Here is a 23,627-nt window from a genome sequence, read left to right on the forward strand (position 1 = left end):
ATATATATTACAAAATTACCAGCATGAAGGAAGATAAATTCAAGATTCCCTACCAGGTGCAAGTCCTAATCCTATGAACAGGAAAAGGCGGTCCTGGTTAAGGGAAATGAGGTAAGTATTAAAGTTTAGAGCTGGTAGACAATGAACAAATGAAGAAATTGAAATTGAATGAGCAGGTTGTGGCCAGGCGAGGTCCTGAGTCCTCTTGGAGAACCAGGCGAAAGTCCTGTACCACAAAGACTGCTATCATACATAGTTTGGTTACATCGCCAGGCGAGTCCTGAGCCCTACTGAAGAACCAGGCGGAAAATGGTCCTGTACGATGTAAACTGTGTATGACATGTATATGAAATGAATGAAACCCCAATGACTTTGGGGCTATTGGACCGAATTGATTATGCGCAGCATGAGAAAGCCCCAAATTGTATTAAACAAGTTATTCTTTTTTATATAACTGATTAACTAATTATATCAAATAATGTTTGTGAATTTTTTTTCAGCTTGATGTAGGTTGTTACTGTGATATAACATTTGTTGAATGGTTAGATTTTGAGTGAAAAATGACTTTCAAGACCAACATGATGATGAATCTATAAATAGCAAATGGGACCATGCCACCAATACCATATCAAATCAAGAAGTAACTTATTTATAATTCCTTCAAGTGTTATGGGAGTTTTAAATCAAATAAACGATTGTCATTTCCATGTGTTATGTATACTGTATGCCTTCTAAAACTTGACACAAGCAGTGTGTTCCATTTAGCGGAACGTTCCGGTTGTGCCAACTTGGAACGGCTCCGCTAAATGGTACAGTACGTTCCAATCACGTTCCCCGCACGCTAGATCCAACATGGCGGATATCAGCACGATTGCTACAGCGTCTTATTCTTTTTTATCATTTTTTGATGATGAGGACGACGATATGTTAGAAACCGCAGCTGCTGTGTTTTGTATGACGCGATACCGAGTTCGCGTTCCGCTGTATGTTGAAAATGTTGTTACAAATTATGATGAAATTGAGTTCCGTTCTCAATTTAGAATGACACGGAGGTCGTTCAATTTATTAACAAACCTGATTTATGCCACTGATAAAGTTTCTACATATCATGATCAAGGTCGCGAACCTATTCAGCTAGAGAAACAGGTTTTGGTGACAGTTTGGTACCTGGCAAACAAGGACTCACATCGGGAAATAGCCGATCGGTTTAATATAACAGTAAGCAGCGTCGCTAGGACGAAATCCCGTGTGATCGACGCTATCATGGCTTTGATGAAAGAATTCATCGTTTGGCCAACTGGTAATAACCGCACATTGTTCTTTAACAATTAATTACTTCATTTGGGGTTATAACATTTTGTTTAAGGTCCCTTCCACTATGGACTTGACAATTTCATAAACATTCGGATAAATTCAGTTTAAAATCTACTTACATTCCAGTATCTTCCCGAATTCATAAGCAAGTTTGAAACTTACAAGCCCTTGTGTTCACATAGCCTAGCTAGCAACGTGTAAGATATATACAATGGTGAACGAACGACGATTCTTTAAAATACTATATTCAGTACTTACTTCATATGAGACGCATGTAACACTTGCAAACTACATTAAATCGCGTTTAAATCCCAATGACGAATTGCCACAATATTTCTGTCAACTTAAAACATGGCGCCGTTGAAAGTTCACACGAGCGACAACTCTTGCTGTTAGGTGCATTCGTTTGGCACATAAATACTAAACCTATTCGTTACAAATGTCTGAAATACACATATGCTTTACTGTGTTAACCTTTGTTACATAAACGTACCGTATTCTTCCTATTTCAATTAATTTCTTTCCTAATAGCATATCCTTCATATATATTTTACGTAAATTAGTCCACTAAGAATAACATTACCATCGTATATCAAGGAGCAAGACTACAACTGATACAGGAGCAGTTTCAGGCCGTCAATGGGTTCCCAGGAGTTGTTAGGGCTATAGACGGTACTCACATTCCAATTGCGGCTCCAAGTGACCACAAGTCCTCCTACCTAAACAGGAAAAAATACCATTCCTTGGTGCTCCAAGTAAGAGAAAAAAGTTTAAAATAATACAATTCCGAAGATTTACTACTTATCATGAGTTTTGACAGCGATAAGTAACATTTTATTTTATAGAAAGTATACAAAAGTATAAATATCTACCTATCCGCGTTGTTTGTACCTTGAGGATAACGGATGTGCTCTATGTACTTTTTTAATAAGGCTTGTGCAATAATAAGTGAAATAAAGACACACCTTTTTGTTGAATGTAAATTCAGGCAGTGGCTGATCATTAAATGGGATTCACCGATGTATACGTTGGATGGCCAGGGTCTGTACATGATGCCAGGATTTACACCAACAGTAGTGTCTGCCTTAAAGCATCGGAGCTTTTCCCGACACAGAGCCACTTGATTGGAGACGGGGCATATCCTCTTTCGAAGTATGTGTTTAATTAATGTTTTACACACTACTTGATTTGATAGAGCAGCTCTATTATTTCTTTCTATTTATTACTATTGACAACTAAACTTTTAGTGCCCTGTTAAATTAATAAGTTTCAATGTTACACTCAAGGGCAGAATGCATGTAAGAAATGCAAACACAGCGGACATTTTTGCTAACGATTACTAATCAATAAAAACATATTTCCGCCTCATCAAACGTAAGATTTGCCATAATTGCTGTGTGCTGTTCAGGTTTTGGCATTTAAAACATAGAGTGCAATATTCTTTGATTAATACTTGTGTTAACGACACCGGATATTGCCTCCAAACAGGCGGTGATCACACGAGATGCAGTTGAAAGTGAGTTTTTCTTCTATATTTTCCTTAATTCAGGGGCTGTCATGTGCTCGAGGATTTTAGGATCAATACCTCACATTTTCAGCGTTTATATTATCCATAGAAAACGTCCATTAATGGGCCAATATGTCTTCCAGACTTACACACACGTCGTGTGGTATCGGCGGAAACTTGCGAGCGATAACCATCACGTGTCTGAATTAATGTATTGTCTACAGCTAAATAAAGATGTATCTACATTACACACATTCATTATGTCAGTGAAAGCATTGTATTATATGAAATATCGTCAAAAATATTTCGTCGAACTGTACGGCAACTTGAATGTTTGTTTTTAGATTACTGTACGGCATCATGCAAATTGCAAGTCGCCGTACAATGCTATGCAATTATGTCAGCATATTTCTCATAATTTACGAGTTCGAAAATATGATAAATGTATACATTTTAATTAGTTTTAGGTAATGAAATTTGTTAAAAAACACACACCACTACAATACTAATTCAGACACGTGGTAAGTATCATTCGTGAGTTTTCGCCGATACCAGGCGGCGTGTTTGCAAGTCTAGAAGAAATATTGACCCATATAGGAACGTTCTCTGTGGTTTAAGCCATTGCTGAAAATGTGAGGAATTGATACAAAAAAGCCAAAGACCATACAAACCTCTGAAGTAAGGAAATTATAGGAAAAAAATCACCTGCAACAGAAGCCCACTTCGTGTGATCACCGCCTGCTTTGTACCAATATCCGGTGTTGTTAACACAGTGATTATATGATGTGTTGTTTTTTGTATATGCGATGCTGCTAATTGTACTTACACCATTTCCCCTGCAAGCATCATACCTGGCAGGCACTGCCATATCTGTCAAGCATTCTATATCTGCCAACAGTGCGCCATACCCATACTTTCGGCTCAACACATTATAATTCCCCACTTATTTGATACAGGGTGGGTATGGTAAAATTCTTACCTGTCTACTTAAAAATGAAAAAAATATATATTTCAGGACAATGATGACACCATATAGGGACAATGGCCATCTGTCACCCAAGCAGCGAAACTACAATAGGAAGCATGCATCGACACGTGTCGTAGTGGAGAGGGCCTTTGGTCTTCTCAAAATAAAATGGCGACGTCTCCATCATCTTGAGATGATAAATGTTGATAGCATGTGTAGGGTAATTTGTGCAAGCTGTGTCTTGCACAATTTCGTTTTAGCGGAGGACGGTCCAGATATGCTTCCAGAACCTGAGGTTGAGGAAGACGGAGATGATGAAACCCAGGCTGACAACATGAACACTACTGGTGTTCATAAGAGAGATTATATAGCTGATTTGCTGTTGTAAAAAAAAACTTTAATCACATTCTGGAGAAAGCATTTATTTCATCGATATAAGTTACTGTTCATTATTTCCTGGTACCATTCTTGAGAATATGTTTAAGAATTTATTCATCACCTCCATTTTCTCCTCATGCTGCTTCTTCTTTTCCTCTCTCATTCCGCTCAAAAGCTCATACATGTTTTCTCTCTTTCTCTTCACTCCCTTACTTCCATTAGGCTTTTCACTCAAACTGTTACTATTTTCACACACACTATTCTCACCGACACATTCATCATTCATAGAACTGTAGGTGGCCATGGGAGTAATATTGGGATTACCCCCAATGGCCTCCTCCATTTCCCGTTCATATAAAAACTCTCTTCTTCCACTTCCACTCTTGCCATTCACTCTCTTGACATCCTTAAACTTTCTCTCAAGCTTTGCCCACTTTCCCTTTAGTTGACTCCAGTCAACGCTGGACTTGCACGTTTCAGAAAACTTATTGGCAATAATTTGCCAGACCTTTTTTTTGGTCAAGTTTGACCTGTCAAACATGGCTTGGTGGTCCTGCCTTAAGCTAATCAGAAGTCTTGTTGATTCGACTGTCCAGTTGAATTTGTCTGGGAAAAAAAGATGTTCAATACAAAGACATGTCATACATTACAGTTATATACTATAGCTTTGAGGTGAACCGTATGTTTTTAGAAATATTTTTTTTATCACAAAATGACATTTGAATTTGTTCTATATGTAAAGATGTGGTATCTCAGCTTTAAGAAACAAATGTTATTAAAAAAAGTAAATTCGCTAAAAAAGAAGCCCAAAAGAATATCATTTACATGTCAGAGGCATTAGTAAGAAAAAATAAGTCAAATTATCTCCCTTTGATAAATTTGATATTAATTTGTAAGATGTGTAGATTCAACTTTTGTTCCATTTGCAAATAAAAGCAAAAGTTTTTAACAATACAGTAATGACATACATATGTGAGCTTGCATAAATTATAACAATATAAATATTTCTGACAGTCAATATCCATGAGCCAAGAAAACAGTAACGTAAAAATAACTGTAATACGACTGGGCCTGGAGTTAATGTCTGTGTTGGATGTTGTACACACCAATGCAACAAAACTAATACACTTTTAAAAATTGGACAGAGCTTTGTATAACAATTTTATTAATTTAAAGGCAATAATCTCCCATTTTGATGGTGTGAAATTTAAATTTTTGGATAGCGTTTTAGGTAGGTATGAGCGTACTATTGGCAGAGGACAGGCCCCGAGTTTGACCTACATATATCATGTATTTTAGTTTTCATAACCTCATATTTTATACAACTGTAAATCTGTATTTGAACTTAAAGGTACCCTTTACCTTAAATGGAGACATTAAAATGTGTTTCAATATATTCATTTAATACCAATAAACATAATTTTACCATCTGCTTCTGTACTTGCTTCATCTATTCCTAAAATAAAAATATGCTAGTAACATTCACAAATAATACATCAAATCATTTATATTACTATTTGAATAATTATAACAAATTGTGAAGTCATACCAGTGATAATCATGTATTGTCAACCAGTGATAATCATGTTTTGTCATTAATTATATAATTATAAGCAGTGGTAGATGTTTAAATCATACAATCAAATTATTGATTAAATGATGTGTTTGAATAGAAATTGAAATCTGAATTGACCCTATTTAAAACAAAAGTTTTTAAAGAAAATGGTGGATTCCATCTTGGTCAATGTACCAATATTGAAATATAGATGTTCAATCCAGCATACTGTATATATTATATATTATACCATATATGAAACTTTACCACTTACCTGTAACTTTATGGAGAGACTGGCTTCCTGTTGCCTCCTTTTCAGCACTGTTTGTGTCTGTGTCACCTTAATTACATAATGTAATACTGGTTCATTAAGTTGACATTGATAAGATATTAGTTATATTAATTACTTCATCTTATATGTTTCACTGAGAAAATTACATGTAAAACGAAATATAAAAAGTCCTTTTTCAAGCATGAATATATTCAATTCAACTGATATCAAATCAAATAAATATGGCAGGGATCTGGATTAGACTGGGGCCAATTTAGAAAGGTTATACTGTAATTATAGCATATTGTGAAATCATATAAGTGATAAGTTTCATGTTTTGTCATTAATTATATAATTATAAGCAGTGGTAGATGTTTAAATCATACAATCAAATTATTGATTAAATGATGTATTTGAATAGAAATTGAAATCTGAATTGACCCTATTTAAAACAAGAGATTTTAAAGAAAATGGTGGATTCCATATTGGTCAATGTACCAAACTACCAATATTGATGTTCAATCTAGCATACTGTATATATTATACCATATATAAAACTTTACCACTTACCTGTAGCTTTATGGACAGACTGGCTTCCTGTTGCCTCCTTTTCAGCATTGTTTGTGCCTGTGTCACCTTAATTACATACTGGTTCATTAACTTGACATTGATAATATTTCAGTCAATTATGTATGATATTCACCGTAAGAATATCTAGTATCAATTTGATGAGAAATATGCAGGTTAAATATTTTTGGAATTATTTTAACCTTGTATAAAACTATTAAAACATTCATGGTTGACATTTTAAAGCCAAAATCTTCCAGGAGAACATGGAACCTTATAAACCAAACATGTTTTTGTACAGTTGTTTTGCCTGGCACTTTTTGAAAATCAGTTCAGAATAGAAATCAGAACTCGAACAACTTAATAATGGACATACACAGATTAAAAATAAAATTTCAATAACGATTGAAAGAATTACCTTCCACTTCCAACAGATATGGCCCAACCAGTATGGAGCTCAGGTCTTCTTTATGGGCCAACATTTGATAGGCCATATTTGGTAAGATGGGATCTGCAGGTTCAATTAATTTGGAAACAAATTCATTGAATTATTATAAACCATGTACTATGCAGGGCTGGACAATAAGGGTAGCCTGCTGGCCTACGACTAGTGAAACCTCCATCTCGACTACAGTACAGTAGTGGTTATAAAAACTACTAGACCATATAAATATATTGTCTAGTCAAAATTTGATATCAATTAACATGTTGAATAATATTTGGTTCATTAATTTACACATGGAGTCATGACTAGTAAAATTGAAATCTACTTGCCAGACTGACTAGTGTTTTTTATTCATACTACACGCAACTATATATGTAATTTGTTTCTTCACATGAACATTGATATACACTTTCTGATCAATTTTAGTCATTCATTAATCAAAATAGTCATTTTAACAAGTATTTTTCAGTTTAAATGTGATGAATATTATGTCGTCAAGCTACCATTTCCATGGGTTTTTTCATTTCATTTTTTTTAAATAAAATTTCAATTGAGTTCATGAGCAAATAAAAGAGGTAGACTGTTAAAATGTTCCATCTTTGGTAGGCGATTATAACCCCACACTACAAATATCTATATTACACTGATTCAGTCGAAAAAACTGCAAAAACAATTAAGATTCTCGCAGTTGAAGTATGTAAATTATATGGAACCGCTGAAATAGTGTTTAACATATTATACATACATATATATCGCATTTGCTTGACATTGGAATTGGAAATCTTTCATTGACGGCCATATTGGATCCAACTTGGTACCCTCAAATGAAACGTTCTCGACGAACCGGTTCGTTTCGGCGGAACGTCGCGCATTCCATTTAACGGAACGGATGGTACGTACCGGAACACCCGGAACGTTCCGCTAAATGGAACACGCTGAAGGATGTCTGTCATTAGCGTAGAAGCCTATGAAGCAAACTAGGGGAATTTCTGCTTTGTTAAGTCTCGATCACCCAGATAATTGCATTGACAGGGACGCTTAATATCAGTATCTCAAGCGTCTAACTGACTGAAATCCAAGTCAATCTTCTCAAAATGAATATGAAAGATGTTTTGGTAGCCTCCGGCCTCGGGACCACCGCTAGTTAAGTGTCGATCGCTGTTTGTACATTATTTTTTTTAAATATCTGAATTGGGAATTTTAAAGTAGGAAATTGGGAAAAATCACACATATTTTTCATTTGGAATTGGATCCGTTTACCTGACCTAAAGAGATCGGTGATAAAGCCCTGCCTAGGTACCTTGACCTTTGGTCAGTTGACTCCTTGTTTAATTAGAAAGATAAAGGTAACAAAGGTAGAATAACTTTCATACAGAAATTCAAACAACGCCAAGAATGACTGATTAGAGGTAGGGTGTTTCTCAATCGCATCTACTCCATCCTTCAGTAATTCTTTGATAACATCTAAGGCTAAAATGTCCTTTGTGTAAACACATCCGCACTCTGGGCTGCGCATTAATTCATAGAAAAGTTTAAGACCGCTGAATAATCTTCCCGATTTAGCATTACTACATTCAATAACTAAGTTGAGGAATGCAGGCAATATGCCATTATAATCACGGATAATATTCCTGAAAACACTTTGAACTACTTCTTCTTCTTCAGATGTACAGAAGCCTTTAGGTCAACCTGTTTGTAATAAGAAGCTACTAATTACAGCTCTGTAGAGCCCGACACAGCCCGGTAGTGACGTATTGACCGACCGGGCGTTTGTTTCCACTTATACACCATAACAACTGTATATTTTGCATTGTTTGTAACAATATAAATGTAATGATCAAGAGGTTGTGAAAAAATCTTAACATTTGAGCGAGTTATGACAACAATTCTCGTACAACCAGTCAGCTGATAACCACTTCATATTACTACGCATAGTACCGTTTCTGAGAAGAGTTTTCTCCCCTCCTCCGAGATAATTGCGAGAAATATAAAAAAAAACATTACAAAAATCATAAATGGTGCACGATTGTACTTTTCTATTATTATTTGTTAATTCATTTTATTTTATTTAAAGATTAATCATTTTTTTCATAACATTGTTATCTTAAATACTGACTTCCATCTCGTAGGTAGCCAACACTTGTCGTCTGCTAGACTGTTAATTAGCTTAAGCTTAACCTAAACGCTGACGGACAGAGAGGGAAGCCCCCAGATAGCCTCATCAAGACGTAATCGGTATGGTGTCTTTCACATACCAGATTTGTTAGAATTTTCTTCCGATGATGAATTGGAGAAAATATTACTCGAAATAGGTAAGTGTACCTCCGACACAGGAACGCCCGGTTTCACTGTTAACAATGCCGGAAGGAGAAACCCAGACCCCAGGGATAACTCATCCCAGGGGGTGTCCTATCCCCCTAGTGTGATGCTGGAAGGAGAAACCCCGACCCAACGGGAAATCAACACTGCTACGCAGATGAATAACCCCTCCCAGGGGTGTCCTATCACCCTAGTGACAATACCGGAAGGAAAAACCCTGACCCCACCGGAAATCAACACTGCTACGCAGATGAATAACCCTTCCCAGGGGTGTCCTATCCCCCTAGAGACAGTGCCGGAAGGAGAGGTTCCGACTCCAAGTGAAACCAATACCGCTACGCTGATGTATAACTCGATCGAGGGGTGCCCTACCCCCTGGAGACAGTGCCAAAAGGAGAAACCCCGACCTCACGGGACAGCAGCGCTAACGTCACACAGGTAAATAAATAAAACAATAATAAACACTAAAATTAAAAGTAACCTCGCAAAAAACTTATAAAGTTGCCTTTCTGTCTCGTGAAATTATAGGCGTTAAAAAACCCATTTCAAGTCGACTTGTGTTTCGAGTTTTAAGTTTTTTAGCATATGTTGAATAAAATTCATACAGAATACATCCACCCCACGGGGTATTCCAGTGCCACCCCCCGACAAAAAAAATATATATTTCTGTTGAGACACAGAAAATGCTAGAAGGGGCCAACCAATTTGCAATCTGCCTCCACTAAGAGAAATACTATCTGGGGATTACAAATATTCGAAGGTAAATAAATCATGTCAGCTATTAAACAGTTAAATGGATTAAAAGATCAGATTTGGAAATTGTTGAATTTTCGATCCGTGTAATTCGTTCTGTTATCTAGAACTGGTAAAATGAATCAGTAATTGATATAAAGTAATTATCTAACCATTTAAACCATCACACAAATGACGCTCTTTTTCCAAATCTATAGGCTAAAAGAGATATTTTTGTTTACATTTAGATTGGAACCAAGAGGTCTTTGGGACAGACTTGGACCTAGAGAGCGTTAGTGAGGAAGACCTCGCAGATGTCCTCGCCAAATTTTATTATGAGGCGAAGCCTAAAAACACACAAAGCAACGGGCAGAAACATGCCAGCGCACCAGGCCGAGGAATACCATAGAAATACACTTATCAATATAAGAGGGGCTGTAAATCGTCATCTAGTAGATAAAGGTCGGAATATTGATACTGTTCGCGGGGTGAATTTCAAAAAAGCGAATCGTACACTAGACGGCCTGTTAAAGGGGCGTTAGAGGACTGGGATGGCTCGTCCAACGACACACATGGACATTATATATATCGCCCCAACATTTAACAAAAATATCCACTTACCTCCAAGGGGGACTATTCTCCCCTTACATCCTCCGACAGAACTTATGGTACAACGCTGTATCATATACAAATATAACTTTTATGGTTCGAATTTCAAATAAATGGATGGTCGGAAGGAACAGTGGATATTGCACTTGCCTTTCACCAAGGCGGCCGGGGTTAGATTTCCCAATCGGACGTGAAAAGGTACGTGATTAGTTGTAAAACTTGTTTCATAATTGTTGTAAAATCAATAAAGTTTAAATATACATGCGAAAAGACGTTACAAAAAAATACCTTTACATTTTTTTTTCAAACCGGTGTTGAAGATGTCGTAACTGTTCTATAAATTGTCTGGACCGCTCGCGATCGGAGCCTTCACCAAAACTTAACTTAAAACCGTTTAATAAATTGATATACTACATATATGTTACTAATTTGATACACACAGATGTTACACCATAAACCGCATGGCAAAATATTAGAGCACCCAGAGACGTATATAACACAAATGGCTTTATACGTCTCTGGAGCATCTAACAAATTGGTAATTGATATATGACAAGCCAACTTGAACTGGTTTCATGAGATTATGTAAAATATCTTATTCGTGTATAGAAATTAAATGAGATATCCTTTATATAAAATTTATAATATGCATCTCATTTACTATATATAAGATGTCTCATTCTAATTTTAAATTTGTATTACCGGGAAGTGCCGGGCTCTTGTTACCGGACGGTACATACCGGGCTTTAATTAGTATCACCGTACAGAAGGGCTAAAAAGGCCTCAAGTAGGCCTAGGCCTATTCTCGATGAATTCAGAGGGTCTAACGAGGAAGCATACTTGAAACGTATTTTTAAATGGCTTTTTACTGAACAGAATCACCCTGGATTTTTAAACTTAGTTATAAAGAATAGCAACGCTGCTGAGGGAACGTGTTTCACCGATGCGTCGGTTTATCTGCGAGTAACTGCTGAGCAGCGAATCTATGCACTACGAGAAAACTACTGCGAGTCTGGCAGGCCAGAGTGTGGATTTCTTCACATGAAGGATATTTTAAATGCACATATTCTTGGGGAATTTTCAGCAGGTGGAGTAGATGCCATCGAGAAATACACCAGTTCTCATCAGCAAGCCTTCTTGGTGTTGATGGAATTCCTACGTGGTAAATTATTAGGATTTTACAGGTTAAGCTGACAGGGTTAAGCTTAACGTTAATTCTATAACTTGTTTGTACTATGTGTACCCAAAGGGCCAGTGAGCTCACGCCATGGTGCAGCGTCCATCGTCCTTCAACATTTCCTTTAAATCGCAACTATAGTCCTGAACGACTGAATAGATTTTGATGAAATTTGGTCTGGAGCATGATTAGGCAAAGAAGATCCAATGTTGTATTAATTTCCATTTTCAATTGCTAGATGCATTGTCACTATGTAACCTTACCAAACAAAATAGGAAGTTATCATATCATAATTCTCACATATAATTCCTAATGGTATTTAAGGATTGGTATGACAACCAATACTTATACATTTTATGTTAAACAACTTACAGTTCACGCAGAAATAAAGACATAATATTAGTCTGAACACATTTTAACGTCAGGGTAAATCCATACAGCGAACAGCCACCAGTTGACAGTGGAGCAGTGCAATCTCCAATAGTACAGTTATGACGTCATTAGCATAGCGACGTCACAATGGCCCAATGTATGTTATACGGAAATAACATACATTGGGCCCAGTAGAAACATCTAGGCTCTGTGCAGTGGAAATGTAAATATAGTGAACAATGTGCGTGACGTCGTCACTAAATGACGTCGTTTTGTCTGACGTCATTTTATTAAGTGTATTTTTGACGTCGCGAAAATGCGTGCTACCGGATTAAAAACTTAAATTTAAAACGGAAATATAAGTATTAAACTGCCTTCCTTGGAAAGTTATTGTCCTATAATACTCACAAGTTAATCATGATGCGCTATTGCACGTTATTAAATTTGTCTGCAATTTTATGAGAATTATAGGACAATAACTTGCCAAAGAAGACAGTTTAATGCTTAAATAAACGGAGGGTGTGGCTCCCCTGGGGCCGGAGGGTCATGGTGCAGGGCCCAATAGGGGAAATAGAGGTAAATCATTTAAATCGCTGCTAGTTTGAACGACTGAATGGATTTTGATGAAATTAGGTCTGTAGCATTATTGGGCAAAGGAGATTCAATGTTGTATATGAGGAGTGTGGCTCCCCTGAGGCCGGAGTGAGGGGGCCCGATAGGGGAAATATAGCAAAAAACTTTAAAATCCTTCTTCTCTTTAAGAATGACAGGTTTTAGTCCGCATTTGGTTTGAACAATTGTTGGGAGAGGCAGCTCAAAAGTAGGAAAATATTTGTAATATAACTTATATGAGAGTGTTTTGCCATGTTTACTGAAATATCCAAGTGAATGATGCAGGCCCTCTGGGCCGCTTGTTAACTCACCTCGTCCGAAGGGCCGATGAGCTTATGCCATGGCACTGCGTCTGTCGTCCGTCCGTCGTCTGGCATCCGTCAGTCAACTTTTTCTAAAAATTGCTACTCATCATGAACAACTTAGCAGATTTTTACTAAACTTAGTCAGAAGCATCCTCGGGAGCAAATCTTGTATAAACGGTGGGTGTGGCCCCACCAGGGGCCTGAGAGGCGGGGCCTAATAGGGGAAATATAGCAAATTCTTTAAAATCCTTCCTCTTCTGTATGAATCGGTCCATATTTGGTCTGTAGCATTCTTGGGTGAAGGGAAACAAATTTTGTATAAATGGTGGGTCTGGCCCCCCAGGGGCCTGAGGGGCGGGGCCCAATAGGGGAAATATAGCAAATTCTTTAAAATCCTTCTCCTTAATTCTGTAGGAATGAAAGGTATTGATCCATATTTGATCTTAAGCATCCTAGGGTAAATTAAAGGGGAACCAATTGTGTATAAACAGTTGGTCTGGCCCCCTAGGGGCTTGAGGGGAGGGGCCCAAAAGGGAAATACAGTCTGTCCGGCGTCAACTTTTCCATTTAAACAACTTCTCCTCACTAATCAAATCTCCGAGAGTCAGGATATTTGGCTGATTATAGGTTCCTCGGATGAGGCCCGTCAAAGTTTGCAAAAAGAAATAACCTTGACCCATATTCAAGGCCACAGGGATCGAATTTGTTAAAACCTTTAAACGAATTATTCTCAATAACCAAGAGCCCTAGAGTCATGATGTTAAGGAAGGTGAGCCAAGAAAGTGTTGTTATTTTACGGCCTCGTAAAAACTTTGACATGGCAGCCATTTTGTGACATGATTACGCAATCATGGTTTTCCTGTTTTAAACTTTTTCTCAAGTTCCACCAGTGTGATTCAGCAGTTACAAATGATCCTGAGATGGTCCTGACCAAGCGTTCAGGTCAGTCCAAAATCCAAGATGGCCGCCATGGCAGCCATCTTGAAAAACACATTCAAGTTCTACTGGGCCGATTGAACTGAAACTTAATAGTAATGATCGACTCATAGTCCTGACAAAGTGTTGTTATTCTTTAGGTCGATCAGAAATCGAATTTGGCCGCCATTTTGAAAAAACAATTTCAAACTTAAAAACAAGTTCTAATAGGCCGATTTAACTGAAACTCAGTCAAGGAATGATCGACTCATGGTCCTGACAAACTTAAGTTAACGTTATACTTTACTATTTTATACTCATATTGGTACATATTTCAACAACAAAAATAAATACTGTAGGACTCAGGTGACCATTAAGGCCTATGGGCCTCTTGTTGTATGTCAACATATATTACATTAAAGGCACACAAGTCTGAGGACCCAAGCTGCGAAAGGTAAGAAAGGTGGCGCTGCAGTTGCCAACTTAATTAGTCTATTTAAGGAATAAACACTGTTTCAATGTGTATTCCATGCCAATACATTTATTTACGCTAAAAAAAAAAAAAAGTATCGTGGGTGGCCATGCAACACCTATTTTCAAAAATCTTCTTCTCAAGACCCAGATATGGTAGAATCAAATATTCTTCATAGATGGAATGTTCTTAAATATAAGGTGCTTTACCAAAATTGTGAATTTCATGACCCTGGGGTCTCACTTTTCCCTCAGAGGAGGGGGTAAAATTTGCTATAGTTTATATAAGAGAAATTACCTTTTTGAGCATCATTTGTTGAATTGTCATCAGAAATAATCAAAATTTGGTTAGATTTATTAGTATGGGATGGCAGTTTGATGGTATGCACATATTGGCCCTGACTAACCCCAAGGGGAAGATGAGCCCGGCGAGGCCAAAAGGGGTCAAATTGACTGAAATATATTAGAACTCATGATCAGGTGACCGTTAAGGCCCCTCATGGGCATCTTTTATGAATGCAAATTGTTTTGCCATGGGCCTATGTGAACATTTCAGAGAATAAACGTGAACTTGTATTAACCATATTCTGTTAATGAGGGGTGGAATTAAAAAGAGTGGAAGCGCACTGGTCCAACACATCGATCATGCAAGTGCTGCATGAAGGCCCCTCGATCCGCTAGCAATAGCTATGGCTCAGTTTAGGGTGGTCCGGGGTATTTTCAAATCTAAAAGCTAGCTCTGCACACGGTGCAATCTGGTACATTTTGTGCTTAAAATAAAACTTTTCAAATCAGCTGAAAGTTAAGATAATTTAACAAAATTATAAGATAACGTCCGATTCCTGTATTTATACAATTGGGTTAAAAAACCCACTGGTCTACCTGAAAAACTATGGTCTCGGACGATTGGCTAATTCCACCCCTGTAACTAATAAGCTGAGCATTAGTAAGCAGTATTTGTTTGCATGGTTTGTCTCCCTGGTAACACAATATATTGTTGTTCAACCCATTTTATCCTGAATTCTTCTACAGTACAGTCGTAGTTCCCCATTGCATCCGTTATAGGACCTGGGTTATAGTTTAAGGTAATAGGATTGTGTCGTTATTTCTCAGTAGAATTTCTTCAAATTTTGTAATTATATTGCTTCGAAGTAAAGAAAAATTTCTGCCACAAAAAAAATATAGGTTGTCATAATTTTAAGGAATTTAAATTGGAAATTTATGTAAAAAGGGGTGACTTTTGAAAAAAAAATGAAAGACACAATTTGTTGCAAAATAATGTCAGTAAAAATGATACTACCATAGATTAGTATTACATTAATGTATATCAATTTGCTAAATGCTGAAATTATGTCAAATAAATGATCTTTAAAGGATAAAAAATTGACATTTTATGATAAAACCATATGCACATAGTTATTGTGGGTAAGAGTTATCTTTCTTGAAAAACTTTACAGTAGTGAAATAGGTAGCGGGTTTCCTGAAGTACAGAAAAATGGATACATGTGGCTCATTGATTAAAAAATACCTGAATTAATGCCTGCATTGCTTTGAAATACTTTAATATTGAAAGAAAACACTGTTCTGTCAATAATAAACATACAACATTCATCAGTTTAATATTAAACATTCGAATATGCGGAAATTGTGATATGTACTGTCTCCCTACATTGGATTTTCAACTAGGGATGTACTTCCTACTTCCATTTATCAATACACTCCTATGACCTTTAAGACTTTTTTGGATACATCTCGTAGAAAAACAAGTAAAAGGTATCTAAGATATAACATGTATTTGATACAGAAAAATCATTACTTTTTTTTCTGTTTTCTAGAGCAAAAAAAACATGGAAAGGCACTTCAAAAAGTTTTTCAAATGACTCCCTCAGCAAATGGAAGTAAAGAGACACAGGTTATGGCTGTGTTGGCTCATCACCTGTTTTCCCAGTTGGTGCCAGGCAAGAAGTATGAGGTAGATGAATTCGCAAAGCAAGTCCCAAAAGAATGCGGCTGTGGTTGTAAGGCTGATGTTTGTGGAGGAAATACTGCAGTAGGTAAGATCAGTTATGTTTTTAGGTCATCTGACCCGAAGGGTCACCGGATGACCTCTAGCAATCCTGTTTTGTCTGCCGTTGTCCGTAAAATTTTCACATTTCAGACCTTTCTTAAGGGATTCAGCTCAAACTTCTATGAAATGATCCTAAGATGGTCCTGGCCAAGTGTTGTTATATTTCGGGTCGGTCGAAGATCAAAGATGGCCGCCATCTTGGAAAAAAAACTATTTTGAACTTCTTCTCAATTTCCACCAGGGGGATTCGGGTCAAACTTGTCTGAAACATTCTTGAAAGTGTTGTTATTAGTCCCTCACTGGATTTTGATCAAACTTGATCGAGTTTCAGGGTTGTTGGGTCAAGGTAAAGGTCAAGGTCACCATAACTATTTTTTTAGAAAATCCTTGTCAGCACTCTTGCAGCTTCATTCCTTGAGGGATTTTGATCTGGGACAAATTCGAATTTCAGGGTTGTTCAAGGTCAAGGTCCACGTTACTTTTTAGGTCATCTGACCCGAAGGGCTGACCCCGGCATTGTCCACCGTGCGTAAACTTTTCACATTTCAAACTTCTCCTCAAGTTCCACATATATAGGATTTAGCTCAAACTTACCTGAAATGATCCTGAGATGGTCCTGACCAAGTGTTGTTATTTTTCGGGTCAGTGCGAAATCCAAGATGGCCACCATCTTGAAAAACACATTTTAAAATTCTTCTCCAATTTCACTGGTGCCATTGAGTTGGAAATTGGTGAGGATGTTAAGGAAAGGAAGCTGACAGAGTGTTGTTATTTTCTGGCCTGGTTAAAACTTCGACACTGCAGCAAGGCTGCCATTTTGTAACATGATTGCGCAAACATGGTTTTCCTGAACAAAACCTATTTTAAACTTCTTCTCAAGTTCCACCTGTTGGATTCAGCTCTAACTTTCCTGAAATGGTCCTGACCAACTGTTGTTATTTTTCGGGTCGGTTCGAAATCCAAGATGGTCTACAGTTCAGTCAGATAATGTGTTATTTTCCTAATTTTTGGCATGGATGTTCTAACAAGGACAATATGGATTTAATTTGGGAAAATAATTCTTATTTTTGTAAATTTTGAACGTGTTTTGAACTTATCTTTTCTATGGCAATTCCTCGGTTAAAGTTTTGGTGCAAGTTTCTTCAGTGGTCTACAGTTCAGTCAGATCATGTGGTAGTATTGTCCTTATTTTGGCATGGATGTTCATATGGGGTCTAATAAGGACAATATGGATTTGATTTGGGAAAATAATTCCTATTTCTGTAAATTTTGGACGTGTTTGGGACTTACCTTTTCTTGGGCAATTTCTCAGTTAAAGTTTTGGTGCAAGTTTCTTCAGTGATCTACAGTTCAGTCAGATCATGTGGTATTGTCCTAATTTTGTCCATGGATGTTCACTAAGTGTGGGGTCTCACAAGGACAATATGGATTTAATTTGGGGAAATGATTTCTATTTTTGGACCACTTTTGGGTCTACTGAAACTGAAACTGACAGACAGCATACAAATCGTTGGTGAGATCCGTCCTGGAATACAGCTGTACGATATGGGACCCTTACCTGTACCAACAAAACAACATCCACTCGCTGGAAAATGTACAACGCCGCGCTGCCCGATTTATAACATCAAACTATAGAAGGGACAGCAGTGTAACAGAAATAATGGGCACTCTAAAACTAACACCACTAAAGGATCGCAGGAGAGACCATCGGCTTGCCCTCTTTTATAAGATCGTGAAGGGGCTGGTGGCCATACCTGTAGATCACATATTGGCTCCATCAAACACCCGTACCAGATAAAAAAATAGTGAAAATTACCGACATTTCCAGTGTAATACGGACATTTTCATTTTTTCCTCGAACAACAACAGAGTGGAATAATCTACCAGAAGACCTCGTCAAAATGCAAGAACTTAAAAGCTTCAAGACAGCACTTCAAACTGAAACAATATAAACTAAAAGCGCACTCCTCCAACCCTGGAATTTATACTCAAATTTGAGGTCTTCCAGTAATATACAGATACAGATACTGCATGCCCTGATAAAGAGGCATTATGCAGTACATTAGCAAAGAACCAATTACATTAAATGTTAATAGTATAGTGATGACTATCACTCTTGGTAACAAAAGCATCAGTGCAAGCATTTTAAAACAATCATTGGATAGGGTCAGACGGGTGATTATGCATCCGTTTGCGGTGCTCGTGTTTTTTTTGTTGCTTGAATATTCAGTTGAGCAATACAGGTGCACTGGGCCTCTTGTATTTCTTAGTTAAAAAAAAGAATATTTATTGTAAAAAGCAATAATTATCATAATATCAGATATCATAATATGTGATGGTTCCACTGTATAAGAATTGATCCTGGGGTCTGCCCCTTTTATGAATTCAAATAAGGGGAATGGTACATTCATATTTATTGTCTCAACAGGGTCACCAGGAACATGGCATGGCAGAGTAGATATTTTGCTGAATCATACAATTGCTGTGACAGTTTTAAAGAAGCAAATTGTCAGCAAAGAGGAAGAGGAAGAAGACGTGGATGAAAATGAAGGTGAAACTGAATGGAAAAGAAGAAAGGTGGAGAGTTGTGATATCTGTGTTGAAGAGAAAGCTGGCAAGAAGCATGACATTGTTCTCTTAGATCAGAAAGTCATTCAACAAATCTTGGCTGAAGCTATAACAAATGGCTTTGCTCAAGTTAACATGAATAGGGGCTCACTGTCACACTTCCTGATTCCGACGTTTGGAGCCACGCCAGAACATGTTACTATCTGTCTGTATGACCCTGAAAATGACTACTTATTGCACATCCAGGAACAGCTTCCGTTATTTTTTCATTCAGGTCTGATCACAGACCAGCTAGATGAGGTTACTGTAATAATCATTTGGCTTTTCTTGAATTTCACTCTGTTTACTAAAGAAAATATTAGTTCTTTTATAGATCTTGAGAAGTCAGGATTACATAAAGATTTAGAGGAATTTCTGAAGTTTTACAAAAAGGCAGAAACAAGGATAAATTTTGTTTCACAGACATCTACCGCATCCTGTTTCCAATCTATCCGCACCAAGAAGTGTGTTGCCAAGTAAACTTGGCTGCAAATGATCTTTGAAACAATTATCTCTGTCAAATTTTGTACACATCGCCACTATAGTTGGCCATCTTCGATTTTAGGAGAAAGTCTATAAAGTACTGGACAGATCTCAAATGTGTTTTGGTGAATGTAAATATAACTATGTATATATTACATTAAAGATAAAATAATATAAACACAATGTAATTTTATGGTTATTATACAAATGAAATATGTATCATACAAATGAAATATGTAATATACAAATGAAATGAATATTATGTAATTCAGTCAATGTCAATTTTTAGCTCATCTGCCCGAAGGGCTAGTGAGCTTATGCCATGGTACGGCGTCCGGCGCCCGCCATCAGCTTAATTTTGCTTTAAACAGCTTTTTCTCAAAAACCAAAAGCCCCAGAGACCCGATATTGGGCCTGTAGCATGCTGGGGTGAAGGGCTACCACGCTTGTTCAAATGAATGACCTTGACCTACAATAAAGGTCACAGGGGTCAAATAGGCTAAACTATTTTAAAAAACTTCTTCTCAATAACCAAGAAGGCCAGAGACCCGATATTGGGCTTGTAGCATGCTTGGGTGAAGGACTACCAAGTTTATTCAAATGAATGACCTTGACCTTCACTCAAGGTCACAGGGGTCAAATAGGCTCAAATCTTTAAATGACATTTCTCAATAACCAAGAGGCCCAGAGACCTGAATTTGGGCCTATATATATATATATATATATAGCATGCTTGGGTGAAGGGCTACCAAGTGTGTTCAAATGAATGACCTTGACCTACATTCAAGGTCACAGGGGTCAAATAGACTAAAATATTTAAACAACTTCTCAATGTAACCAAGAGGCCTAGAGACATGCTAATGGGCTTAACTTATAGCATGCTGGGGTGGAGGGCTACCAACTTGTTCAAATGTATGACTTTGACCTATATTCAAGCTCACAGGGGTCAAATATGCTAAAATCTTTTAAACAACTTCTGGTTAATTACCAAGAGGCCCAGATACCTGATATTGGGTTGTGGCATGCTGGGATGAAGGGCTACCGATTGCAAGTTTTGTTCAAATGAATAACATTGACCTACATTCAGGGTCACAGGAGTCAAAGGTGTTAAAATCTTTAAACAACAATTTCTTGATGAACACGAGACCAAGAGACCTAATATTGGGCCGGTAGTATGCTGGAATAAAGGGCTTCAAAATGTATTTTAATGAATAAACCTAGACTACTCTGATATTTGAATGAAGTGGTAATCGGCTTAGTATCTGCATAAATGACCTATGTTAACTTCAAAAGTTGCATTATAAACAGGTGAGCGATACAGGCCCATTTGGCCTCATGTGAGAAAATCTTTGCCAGTGCTCTTATTAATCTAATCTAATTAAAAAAATTAAACCTACATTTTGACCTTTGACCTACATCAAAGAAAAAGCTTGTCTGGGCTGTTTCTACTTGTCACTGGAACTTCATAACTTGGGTCATGGGTTCACCTAGGTGATGCAGTGTACCAGCATACAAAGTGGATCCCTCTGACCTACATTTTGACATTTGACCTACATCAAAGGACAAATTCTTTGGGCTTGGTCTCCTGTCACTGGAACTTATTACGTGGAGCAAGGGCTCACTTGCTTTGAACTTCTGATATTGCCTACTAAAATAAGTAATATTCCTGAATTCATTTACATTAAAACCACCAAATGCAATTTGAATGCGATGGGTCTGTCAAACAATCAGTGTGAAGCATTGGTTCAGCATGATTTTTATCATCTTCGCATTCCTGGCATATAATTTCACATCCTATGCAGGGCTTTATCAGGGGACTGAATGTCGTATGTCGAGCTGGCTCAACATTCAAATTCTGAATGTTGAATGTCTTATGTCGAGTTGGAAAAACATTCAATTTCTGAATGTTGAATGTCGAATGTCAAGCTGGCACAAAATTCAAATTCTGAATGTTGAATGTTGAATGTTGTATGTCGAGTTGGCTCAATATTCAAATTCTGAATGATGAATGTCGAATGTCGAGCTGGTTCAATATTAAAATTCTGAATGTTGAATTTTGTGTGTCAAGCTTGCTCAACATTCACATTCTGAATGTTAAATGTCATATGTCAATCTGGTTCAACATTCAAATTGTAAATGTTGAATGTCGTATGTCAAGCTGGCTAAATATTCAAATTCTGAATGTTGAACCAGCTGAACGCTCAAATTCTGAATGTTGAATGTCGAATGTCGAGCTGGTTCAATATTGAAATTCTGAATGTTGAATTTCGTGTGTCAAGCTGGCACAACATTCAAATTCTGAATGATGAATGTCGTGTGTCAAACTGGTTCAGCATTCAAATTCTGAATGTTAATTGTCGTATGTCGAGCTGGATTGGCCAGCCCGCTCGCCAAGAACGCTCCAGGAGCTGGGAACATATATTCACATATGCCCAAAAATAAAAGTGATCCTTAGCAAAATGTGAGTAGTTATGTGTGGTTGTAATACAGGAAGTTGTAGTAATAATAATGTTGTGTGAGGATTAGTTGTAATGGAGTTTGTCAGCACTAGTTTATTTCGCAAGAATAGAACTTTCATTAGCAATCACATTTTGAGTGGTCGGTAGGTGCAGTGGATAGTGCACTTGCTTTTCACCAAGGTGCCGACTAGGGTTAGATTCCCCGATTAGACTTGAAAAAGGTATGGGGTCACCTGCCCGACCACGTGAATTTTCTCCAGGTTATCCGGTTTCCTCCCACAGAAAGACCCCAGTAATATCCGAGTCAACAAGAGAGTTGTAAATATAGGTTGGAAAAGGTTGTTTTATAATTGTTGTAAAATGAATAAAGTTTATATATAAATAAGATCCATTTAATGTACAATTGCTTGGCTATCACCTTTAGATGGAAAAAGGCACATACTAATCAATTAAAATGTTAATCATTACCGGACAGGATATAAGTAATGCGCCGAGGACAATTTTTTTAAAGCACGTATTGTTATCAAATACCTTCCGGATAATGAACTCTTATATTTTCATATTCCAATTCCATTTTCAAATGTGTTTTAATTGCACTGTATAAATATTATCATCGGGATAAGCCAGTTAATTGAAATATATCGTCACAGAGTTTCACAAATATTGGTAAACTGATAACCAAATTTCCCTATTTGAACTACACCTTTGACTCTCCAATAGCTTTAAGTCATGGCGCTATCTTGTCTTACTGTTTCTAACGACAAATTTGTCCTCATTAAGAGAAATGCGTGTGCCTCGTGAAATGACATGTTAGGTTAAGACAAAGACTGCTTATGGCTGAACATACCAGTACCGTTATAGCGTTATTGTAGGTATAAAGGAGATTAAGCTCTGTATGTCAGACCGTCCGTTCAAGCGTCCACTAGAGACAGCATCTGATCATAACGAACGTCTGTACGTTTAACAACATCATGACAAAAATAAACAAAACTGGAATATTTCATGAAAATGATTTTATTGCAATTTGAGTCTACATTAAATAATCGCAGCAGTACAAAGTAAGGAGAGACATATTTCTTAAGCTGATGGAAAAGCCAGAAAGAAAGTTAATATGTACTGTACCATGTAGCTAAGTGTCCATTTAGATCTCAACAATGGTAATTAAGGTCAAAATCAGGAAAGTCAAGACAATTACTTTTAATTCACGTATCGGAAGGGAAAGACGATATATCAACAGATGTATATCATCAAATAAAAAACATATATAAATTGACGTTAAATGTTTATTGACACAACTGATATGGTTATTCGTAAGTTAATAATAAATTAAAAACTTAACATAATTTAGACTCATGCACATCTGAATGTGTGACGCTTTATATATCTAAGCACGATTGAGATTGATATTCATGTAGCAGTAACGAAAGACAACCCATTCAACGAAATGAGTACCCTTATATCATTGCAATATAAAACTATAACTATGCATGCCAA

General features: G+C 37.1%; 2 protein-coding genes across 2 annotated transcripts; both read left to right on the forward strand.

Moving 5' to 3' along the window:
* The first annotated feature begins 852 nt into the window (after positions 1-852).
* LOC110461086 (putative nuclease HARBI1) lies at positions 853-4,176 on the forward strand. The gene is made up of 4 exons (XM_021514372.1): positions 853-1,300; positions 1,912-2,069; positions 2,803-2,830; positions 4,049-4,176. The coding sequence occupies exons 1-4, from the start codon at positions 853-855 to the stop codon at positions 4,174-4,176; spliced, it is 762 nt and encodes a 253-aa protein (XP_021370047.1).
* Positions 4,177-9,429: 5,253 nt separating this feature from the next.
* On the forward strand, positions 9,430-19,848 carry LOC110461087. The gene is made up of 4 exons (XM_021514373.1): positions 9,430-9,761; positions 11,432-11,826; positions 16,352-16,570; positions 19,013-19,848. Exons 1-4 carry the CDS (start codon positions 9,430-9,432, stop codon positions 19,669-19,671), a joined length of 1,605 nt encoding a protein of 534 aa, XP_021370048.1. The 3' UTR covers positions 19,672-19,848.
* Positions 19,849-23,627: the final 3,779 nt, after the last annotated feature.

The sequence above is a fragment of the Mizuhopecten yessoensis genome, unplaced genomic scaffold (assembly GCF_002113885.1).
Source record: "Mizuhopecten yessoensis strain PY_sf001 unplaced genomic scaffold, ASM211388v2 scaffold10565, whole genome shotgun sequence".
Lineage (NCBI taxonomy): Eukaryota > Metazoa > Mollusca > Bivalvia > Pectinida > Pectinidae > Mizuhopecten > Mizuhopecten yessoensis.